At 37.9% G+C, this 8,879-nt stretch overlaps 3 protein-coding genes across 6 annotated transcripts; 2 read left to right on the forward strand and 1 right to left on the reverse strand.

Moving 5' to 3' along the window:
• Window positions 1-208: 208 nt before the first annotated feature.
• Window positions 209-2,619, forward strand: LOC126605762 (cytokinin dehydrogenase 4-like). The gene is made up of 5 exons (XM_050273201.1): window positions 209-821; window positions 1,303-1,430; window positions 1,544-1,792; window positions 1,900-2,168; window positions 2,271-2,619. The coding sequence occupies exons 1-5, from the start codon at window positions 221-223 to the stop codon at window positions 2,563-2,565; spliced, it is 1,542 nt and encodes a 513-aa protein (XP_050129158.1). The 5' UTR covers window positions 209-220; the 3' UTR covers window positions 2,566-2,619.
• A 1,203-nt stretch (window positions 2,620-3,822) lies between these two features.
• LOC126605832 (DNA-directed RNA polymerases II and IV subunit 5A-like) lies at window positions 3,823-6,434 on the forward strand. 2 transcript variants are annotated; one of them, XM_050273292.1, is made up of 5 exons: window positions 3,823-4,029; window positions 4,698-4,906; window positions 4,989-5,168; window positions 5,669-5,782; window positions 6,148-6,434. In XM_050273292.1, the coding sequence occupies exons 2-5, from the start codon at window positions 4,706-4,708 to the stop codon at window positions 6,256-6,258; spliced, it is 606 nt and encodes a 201-aa protein (XP_050129249.1). In that variant the 5' UTR covers window positions 3,823-4,029; window positions 4,698-4,705; the 3' UTR covers window positions 6,259-6,434. The 2 variants fall into 2 exon arrangements, with proteins under 2 accessions (XP_050129249.1, XP_050129242.1); XM_050273285.1 differs by having other exon boundaries at window positions 3,824-4,029; window positions 6,133-6,434.
• A 102-nt stretch (window positions 6,435-6,536) lies between these two features.
• LOC126605793 (uncharacterized) lies at window positions 6,537-8,776 on the reverse strand. Of its 3 annotated transcripts, XM_050273246.1 has the most exons (8): window positions 8,664-8,776; window positions 8,489-8,532; window positions 8,295-8,413; window positions 7,829-7,911; window positions 7,502-7,644; window positions 7,196-7,360; window positions 6,940-7,033; window positions 6,537-6,837 (listed from the first exon to the last, which is right to left on the reverse strand). In XM_050273246.1, the coding sequence occupies exons 2-8, from the start codon at window positions 8,511-8,513 to the stop codon at window positions 6,636-6,638; spliced, it is 831 nt and encodes a 276-aa protein (XP_050129203.1). In that variant the 5' UTR covers window positions 8,514-8,532; window positions 8,664-8,776; the 3' UTR covers window positions 6,537-6,635. The 3 variants fall into 3 exon arrangements, with proteins under 3 accessions (XP_050129203.1, XP_050129195.1, XP_050129190.1); XM_050273238.1 differs by lacking the exon at window positions 8,664-8,776 and having other exon boundaries at window positions 7,502-7,623; window positions 8,489-8,618; XM_050273233.1 differs by lacking the exon at window positions 8,664-8,776 and having other exon boundaries at window positions 8,489-8,618.
• Window positions 8,777-8,879: the final 103 nt, after the last annotated feature.

Below are 8,879 nucleotides of genomic sequence, written 5' to 3' on the forward strand. Positions count from 1 at the left end.
TACTGATTTGATGAAGTCTTCTTCTTGCGTACATTTGGAAAAGCGTGTACAACTTGGCCGGCCACGGCCACTAAACGACGTTAATTAACGCCAGTCCATGCTCTCTACTATCCCACACTAATTAAATTTGTTTAAGTAATTTCTCTTCTATATATAATGCAACTTAATTTCCTCCATATCAACACACTTCTCTTTCCCTCTCCTTTCACCACCAAAAAAAATGGCTGAGAATTTTGCAGTTCCAAAATACTGGACTACTCTGAGTTTAGTACTAGGGTTTATGATGTTATCCGCAACGGGGACAAGTCTACTCCTACCCTCACTCGGGGATATCGAGAGCTTGCTACTAAACGATACCGGGTCCATCAATTCAACCTCTACTGATTATGGCCATATAGTTTATGAATTCGCAGCTGCAGTTCTTAATCCGACGTCTCCAAATGACATCGTGAGTCTAATCCTATCAGCAAACAACAATTCTGCGCCTGTTAGTGTAGCTGCTAGAGGCCAGGGTCATTCTGTTCGCGGACAGGCCTTGACCTCTGGTGGCGTTGTCATAAACATGACAGCTTTGATCCGTAATGGGTCTAGAATTGTGGTCTCAGAGAGCCCTTCTTTGGGCTCTTATGCTGATGTTGGAGGTGAGCAACGTTGGATCGATGTGTTGCGTGCTACACTCGAGCGTGGTCTTACGCCGGTTTCTTGGACCGACTACCTTTACCTGAGCGTTGGTGGCACGCTCAGTAACGCTGGAATCAGTGGGCAAACGTTTCTGTATGGACCTCAAATCAACAATGTATATGAACTCGATGTTGTAACTGGTATGAGGACTTCTCTCACAACTCAGTACTACTCTATCTGGCTCTTTCACTTTAAAGTCCTAAAAACTATGTTTGCCTTGTATTGCATGCATATTCGCTGGAAATGAAAGCATCTCAGCAAGCGTTATATTTGACCACTCATTAATTTCCAAATTTTCTAATATTAATTTCCTATTTTTTATTAGGTTGCACTCCAAAAATATCATCTGGCACTTTTTTCATATAATTTTTTTATACATATTTTCATAATTAAATTTGGAGTGCATAATAAAAATTTTCGAATGCCAAGTGCCAACAACACCTCCTCCCTTATTATATATATTACCAAAATTCTCTCAAATCAAGCTCATGGTCTGATAATGAAAGTGAGAGCTAGAATTTTTTTCTTGATTATTTTGATTGACTTTAAAGTATGGATTTAAAAAATGACTTAATTTATTTTTTTATTTTTTATTTTTTTATTTTTATTTTTTTAATACAGGGAAGGGGGAATTAGTTACTTGCTCCTCAAAAAAGGTACCAGAGCTATTTTATGCTGTTCTCGGAGGCTTGGGCCAATTTGGTATAATAACCAGAGCAAGGATTCCCCTTGCACCGGCTCCGAAGAGGGTACGAACTACTTTCTATATCGTTTCCTCTGAGTAGAATATCGTTATAACAAGATTTTTTTTTTCCTTGAACTATGATTTGAATTTACTAAGTTCTGTACTAATTCTCTGCAGGCTAAATGGGTTCGGATGATGTACAGTAACTTCTCTGCATTTTCAAGAGATCAAGAACATTTAATGGCACCCAATGGATTCGATTATTTAGAAGGTTTTCTTCTAATGAAGCAGGGTCCTCTAGATCTTTCCTTTTACCCATTACTTGATCAACCAAGAATAGCAGCTTTAATAAATCGATACGGCATCATCTACTACATAGAAGCAGCCAAATATTACGATGATAGCACTACAAAAACCGTGGACAAGGTACACCATTTTTTTTTTACTACAGATTTTCTATTAAATCACTAATATTTTGAAGGTAATTAAAAGAGTTAATTAGTACTTTAAATTACTTTTCCTTGTTTATATAGGTAGTTGAAAAAACGATCAAGGGGTTAAGCTTTGTTCCTGAATTTTTATTCGAGCAAGACGTTTCGTACATAGATTTTCTGGATAGAGTGCACACTGAAGAGGAAAATCTTCGATCACTTGGACTATGGGAAATTGCTCATCCTTGGCTGAATATCTTTGTACCAAAATCACGAATATCGGACATTGATTCAGGTGTTTTCAGGAACATTCTTCTCAAACGAAATGTTCCTACGGCAGTGAGCCTCATTTACCCCATGAACCGAAAAAGGTGAGTTTTCTGAGAACAAAAAGAATTAGGGTTTCTGTTTTTTTTATTTATTTGTTTTATTTTTGGTAAATCTAATGTACTTTGTATTAAATAATGTTGCAGGTGGGATGGTAGGATGTCTGCAGTTATTCCAGATGAAGATGTTTTCTATGTTGTAGGGCTCTTGCATGCAAGCGGATTCAATGACTGGCAGGCATTTGATGAAGTAAATAGACAACTACTGCAATTTTGTACGGATGCTGGCATTAGGGTTAAGCAGTACCTTCCCCACTACAAAACACGGGAGGATTGGAAAAACCATTTCGGAAGAAAATGGCAAAGTTTCCAGGACATGAAAGTTAGGTTTGATCCAAACAAGATACTAGCACCAGGACAAAGGATTTTCAGTGCTTTGTAATTAATAAAAATTTGCAATTTGTGGTAATTTGTTCCATTTCATAAATTGTCCCCAAAAGTTTGAAATCTACGAATGTGAAATCCGAATTATCCTTCTTAGAAATGTGAAATCTAAATGTTAACCCATTCATTCAAAACATTCATTAATATAGCAATTTAATTGAAATCAACTTTTTTGGATGAATCCAGAGTATCCCCGCATGTAGGCGAGGACCAATCCCTCGAGCCAAGTCGGACCCCATTCGGGAGGCAAGCTCTCCCAACGATGGTTGCTCTATTCACAAGTATCGAACTCGAGACTTGCTTAAGGGGAATAAGCTCCTTACCACTTGAACCACCTTGTTATAAACATAATTAAGTCACTGTAGTGTAGGTCACAATAAACAAGATCCAATATGCATTAAGCAACTCTTCCTCACAATTCAATATTGAGCAATGCTAAGGAGACTCTCAAAAAGGGGACCCTCTGATCTCTATGAACTCTCTGCGACCTCATGTTTTTGACATAATATTTTATAACATTCGCACAGGAACTGATGCTAAACTATTAGGAGACTGAGAAAATCCATGGAGAGTCCCACATTAAGAGAGTCTTCTTAACATTTTTCTTTTATATTTGCACGCCCACAATGAAATGTATTGAGGCTGCTAGTGAGGGAACCTTTTACATATGTGCTACATTAAGTTTTCAAACCATCATGGAAAAAACCTAATTATCTCAACACTAGTTAATTTAGTTTAAGCCCACAATAATTGAGGAATAATTCAGTTTGGACTAGGAGAATACGGGGATCAAATCAGAATTTCGAAAAGAATAGAAAGAGTGGAATCCAGAATTAATAAAATAAAATAAAAAGCTTGGATGTGAATCAATTTGAAGATATTCATAGGCAGTAGCAACAAGAAAGCATATGTGGGATTGAAGCACTGATCACTTGCCATGATTTGGACAATACATTGAGAGGGAGACTAGTGTGAATTTTGTAGGAGATTGCATTTATCATGTGAAATATGTGGATAAAACTAGTGTATATTGCGTGCTAATTTTGCCAATCATCGTTTAATATTTACTCTTTTCCTTGTCGAGAGATTTTTATGTATATCGGGTGTATTTGTATATAATATGAATGGATGACAAAAATTTATATATGTTGTCATTTTTGCATTCTTAAAGAGTATTACCCTTTTTTCAAGAAAAAAAAAAAAAAGGCAGAGAAAATAAAACGACGTCGTGGCTGTATAAAAGCTTCGGTTGGAAACCCTTTGCCTCTCTCTCGCAACGCGATCCTTGGCACAACACGCAGACAGCAGCTCTCGTTCTCGCGCCTTTTTTCTGTCCAAATCGAAAACCCTAATCACATCACTAACAATCTCCAAAGATCCTGTCAATTCAGCTGCGGTGATATCCTGTACGAGCATCCACTTCAACTTCCGACAACAAACGCTAATTTTTTCTGCCGAACAGGTTAGAATCGTTAGATACTGTCATACCAAAGGTTTCATCTTTTTCGATTTCGTCTGCTATTTCTCCTTTTTTTTTCTCTCGAAAGATTGTGTTTTTGTTGTGTTATTAGGAGTTAGGATTGGATATGGTGTTTTTGCAGCTGTGAAAGGTTTCGATTTTTTTTTTTTGCAATTTTGCTTTTTCTGTTTTGGTGTTCAGGGCAGTAATTAAGTGGGATAAACAAGTTTTTACTGTTGGAATTTGGGTTTTTATGTTGGTTTGGATTTCTTGTAAAGTTTTTACGGTGTTGTTAAACATAAATTATACGTGTTTTTGTCGATTATTGAGGATGAATGATGAAGCTGTTGTTTAATATATATGTATTTGGGTTTCTTATGCCTCACAAGCGGTGTTTGAAACGCCTCGCTATACGCCTTAGAGATTCCAAACTTTGGGAGAAAGCGAGAAAGTTAGTGAAACTATTAAAATTTTGTTTAAGATTGATCTCTTGTTGCTTGATTGTTATTCAATTTGAATGGCCAATTTTGTGATTTAATTGTTTTGGAAAGCTAATTTTGGGGGCTACATCTGTAAATGGAGATTCTTGTTGTAATATTTGTGAAATCGAATTTTCGTATTTCTGGAGGAAGTGGAACATAACTGATAAGCTGTGTTTTGTAACATATCAGAGGCGAAGATGGTTTTAACAGAAGAAGAAATCACAAGGCTTTACAGAGTCCGAAAGACTGTGATGCAAATGCTGAAAGATCGGAATTACTTGGTTGGAGATTTTGAGATCAACATGTCAAAAGAACAGTTCAAGGACAAATACGGAGAGAACATGAAAAGGGAAGATCTTATCATCAATAAAACAAAGAGAACTGACACAAACGATCAGGTGTTTCCCTGATGCTTTTTATTGTAGTGGATGTAGTACTTTAACCGTTGACGGTGTCTGATTGTTGGTATATGTGTTTCAGATTTATGTCTTCTTTCCTGACGAACCAAAGGTTGGGGTCAAGACAATGAAGACTTATACCAATCGCATGAAATCGGAGAATGTGTTCAGAGCAATCTTGGTTACTCAACAAAGTCTGACGCCCTTTGCAAAGACCTGTATCAGTGAGATATCGGGAAAGTTCCACTTGGAGGTTTTTCTGGTGAGTTTCATTGCTTAATCTGTTATTAGTAAGAAGTTGTGTTCTTGAAACCTCACAAATATCACGTTGATCAATTAAACCAGAAATATCAGAGTTCATAGTGTCAGAAATTTGAAGGCTATACACATACAAATCGCTGTTGCAATTACCGGATTAGTTTGTTTATATTGTAACTTCTAATGGCCTTTATCTGATCAAATGCTTGTAAAAGTATTGTTAATCTGATGAGTAGGTATGGCCCTACCTTTTAGAGAAACGGGTTCGATGCGTAGGGTCATCTTAATAATGTCCATTAACCAAGAGGCCTAACTAGGGTCATCTTGAATAATTAGTTTGCATTGTTTGATTTACTTTTTCTGGGTATGCAGCTTTAACTTCAGCTTTGGAAGAGAGCTATTTTTACCCCACTTACAAAAAATTGGCTCCACCTATAATTGTATCAGGTGCTTTCAATACGAACTTAGAGGATATTAACGTTTGCTCTGTCTCTATTGATTCAGGAGGCAGAATTGTTGGTGAATATTAAAGAACACGTTCTAGTTCCTGAGCATCGGGTGCTTACAAATGAGGAAAAGAAGACTTTGCTGGAGAGGTATACTGTGAAAGAAACACAGGTCAGTGCTGCGCATTTTTGTTAATCTTGCATTTACGAAATTCCGATGCTACGTAAGGCATGCCATGACTTTAAATCTTGATTTATAACACTAAAAAGTGTTGCAAATCTTCCACTTCATTTATTCAACTGTTTGTGTTGGAATATTAACTCAAGTATAGAGTCATGCTTAATGCGTCTTAATACCATCTAAATTATTACGACAAAATAACAAAGCTCTCTCTCTCTCTCTCCTCCTAATGGCTATTTTACGTTTGTTTTCCAAACACATCTTAGCCTGCATATCTGTGGTAAACTAGGGACATTTGCATACTAACTGTTTATCTTGTATTTGTGTTTTTTATTGTCCAGCTCCCTCGGATTCAGGTGACTGATCCAATTGCGAAATACTACGGGCTTAAGCGTGCACAAGTTGTGAAGATAATTCGACCAAGCGAGACTGCAGGGCGATATGTCACCTACCGTTATGTTATATAATTACTCTTATGTCAGCTCGACTTGATAATCTTTCATTCATAGTTATGTCGGAATTGGAGCTCTAAAGCGAGCGGTTGCTGCAATCCGGATTTCAGGGACCGTATGTGATACTTTTATGTGCGCTCATATGGACCTGAATTCTAGTTTATATGATTACGCATTACGACTTGCTAGTATTGTTCATTGTGTTATTGTATTGATCTTTGAGGTAAAAACTCGATTCGTGATGCAATGGCTTGCATCATGTAGCGAAAACAATCCGTTGAATTCGCGCACAATTGACCATTGAGAAGGTGAGATTTCGATTAGGACTCCACCCGGCTGAGTCGTCATCGGGTGCAACAAATGAGAAATTTATATGCTGATTAGCAGAGTATCTAGTTTGAAGTAGCCTTGTCCTGCTGCGGAGCTGCCTTAATGAAGTCCACGACGAGCGATGCTAACTCGGCTTGATGCGAGGTGTATGAATGATTAGCGCCTTCTATAAGATGTAATTTGTGGTTATGTATTATCTTGGCAAACTCTAATGCATCTTCAACAGGGATGACCTCGTCGGCAGTTCCATGGATTGTCACCACCCTGTATGTTGAGAATCGCCGATAAACTTGGTCATGCGGGAAATGCAACAAAAAGAGAGGAAACATGAAACCATGAGAACAGAGTTAACTAAAGTTCGCTTACCGGCATTCTTTGTCAATCTGAAGGCATGATTGGTGCATATCAGTACTTAGGCGATCCATCAAACTCTCCTCGGTCACACGATAACTACCATCTCCTACAAGCCATTAACCTTGTTAAACACCAGCATACACGTTGCGCGTTTTTGTGTGTTTTAAGTGTGTGCATGTGTTACTGAAAATTACGCAATTCATCTGCATACATCTGCCCTCATAAACGAATTTTGCAATTCACCACACGATAGGAATTAGAAACTTACCTGACTTATTCTTAACATCAATGAACCCTTCCTTCTTGATTACTTCCATAAAGTCTTTCCCCAAGCGTTCTTCGATGCCTTTCTTCAGTTCATAACGTCCAGAAATATTGACAACCGTACGAATGTCATGATACGTAGAAGCATACAGGAGCACAGCATCGCCTCCTGTAGTAACAATTTTCAGCAATACCTTTGGTACACAATACGAAATTACTCATTCGAAACCTTCATCAATAGCATTTTGTCCTCTTATTTTTTATCCGAATAAAATCTTACATAACGATCGTGCAAAACAATCCAACGTACCTTTACTGTGTCCAACAATTGTACTGGGTGCACGTTTTGCCCCAGAGAAGTACTCGACCACAGAGCGCAAGTCATCCGCCTCTCTCCGATAGTTACCAAACTGAAAGGTGCCTTCACTTTCCCTGACAACCAAAAACCCACAACTAATGCACATCAATGTAATCGTTAGATCTCAAACTGACAACAACGCAAACTTTGCAAGCAGGAACAGTATGGCGAAGACAGAGACATGCTTACAGTATGAAACAAACGAGGTGCACACAACGAAACTCTACACAAAACCTGTTATATTTAAGAATTTCAAACCCTGTAATTCGAAAGCCTTACCCATTTCCGGCAAAGTCAAAACGGAAGGAACTGATCCCTTCATTTTCCAGTGCAACAGCAAGGTTCACCATAATATAGTGTTCCTGGAAATCAAGAGACAAGCTGTGAACTTTGCCCACAACGATTCCAAGTTGCCAACCAAGCATTATAATTCTCCACTAACGAAGTACTATTCCTTTTCTTTCAGTAGAGCGATAGCGTTAGTGGGTTAGATAGTTAGTTGTTCGGTGGTAGGGAATTAGTGAGGATCGAACCTGCACCAGGGTGCGTTATTCTTTATTCATCAATTCTTAAACATTGTCGTCTTCAAATTACAAACTAAATCATCTAACAATCAAAGTTCGACGATAGATTGTGAATGAAATATTAGAAAAAATAACTTAAATTAAGAACATCCTAATCAAGCTGGAACCGAATCCAACAACAACAATAATAATAACAACACTTGATGTATCAAAAATTCAACCCTGGTGTCTCGAAAACCATGACATAAGATAACAAGGTCCGCGGAACCGGTTTCGTGTAACAATCCCACAAGCTTTTCACCGTGTTTGTTGGGTACGATGATTCTCTGTTGCTGACCCACTGAAACAAGATGGCAATAAGAACATGAAAATTCACAAACAAACATATACAACGTGAGATGATGAAATTTACGACCTGGGTTTTTTGCAGCTTCTGCCATTTTCAAGATTCGTTTTGGGCTGCGATTGCGGGAAAGATTAAAGTTTGGTGAAGGGAAGCTTATGGAAGTGAAAGAACTTGAGAGCAGCATATTAATTGAGATTATAAGCTAATTAACGATCAATTAATCCTCAAGGCAGTGGAAGTTTACCTAGAAACTTTTGCTTGCTGCTCTTGTTGCTCTGAGATGCAATCTACTCAGCTCCTGTGAGTTTGGAACTGGGAGAGTATCGGACCCAATCCAGTCAGATCAGTTCCCAACCAAATTACGTTTTCGGTTTTGGTCCACAACAGTCTCCGTTTTTCCAGTTGGACCCTGATTATTTATGGCATTCTCAAAACTGCCATTTATCTATCTTTTCTTTCA

This window comes from Malus sylvestris, chromosome 2 (assembly GCF_916048215.2).
Source record: "Malus sylvestris chromosome 2, drMalSylv7.2, whole genome shotgun sequence".
Taxonomy (NCBI): domain Eukaryota; kingdom Viridiplantae; phylum Streptophyta; class Magnoliopsida; order Rosales; family Rosaceae; genus Malus; species Malus sylvestris.

What these genes read in the sequence shown, in the direction of transcription:
- LOC126605762 (XM_050273201.1), top strand. Translation starts at nt 221, where the DNA reads ATGGCTGAGAATTTTGCAGTTCCAAAATACTGGACTACTCTGAGTTTA. An exon ending in TGAACTCGATGTTGTAACTG is followed by an intron (nt 822 to 1,302) that starts GTATGAGGACTT and finishes TTTTTAATACAG; the next exon opens with GGAAGGGGGAATTAGTTACT. An exon ending in TTGCACCGGCTCCGAAGAGG is followed by an intron (nt 1,431 to 1,543) that starts GTACGAACTACT and finishes AATTCTCTGCAG; the next exon opens with GCTAAATGGGTTCGGATGAT.
- LOC126605832 (XM_050273285.1), top strand. Translation starts at nt 4,706, where the DNA reads ATGGTTTTAACAGAAGAAGAAATCACAAGGCTTTACAGAGTCCGAAAG. An exon ending in GAACTGACACAAACGATCAG is followed by an intron (nt 4,907 to 4,988) that starts GTGTTTCCCTGA and finishes TATGTGTTTCAG; the next exon opens with ATTTATGTCTTCTTTCCTGA. An exon ending in ATACTGTGAAAGAAACACAG is followed by an intron (nt 5,783 to 6,132) that starts GTCAGTGCTGCG and finishes TTTATTGTCCAG; the next exon opens with CTCCCTCGGATTCAGGTGAC.
- LOC126605793 (XM_050273233.1), bottom strand. Translation starts at nt 8,603, where the DNA reads ATGCTGCTCTCAAGTTCTTTCACTTCCATAAGCTTCCCTTCACCAAAC. An exon ending in ATGGTTTTCGAGACACCAGG is followed by an intron (nt 7,912 to 8,294) that starts GTTGAATTTTTG and finishes CTTGATTTCCAG; the next exon opens with GAACACTATATTATGGTGAA. An exon ending in CAGATTGACAAAGAATGCCG is followed by an intron (nt 6,838 to 6,939) that starts GTAAGCGAACTT and finishes CTCAACATACAG; the next exon opens with GGTGGTGACAATCCATGGAA.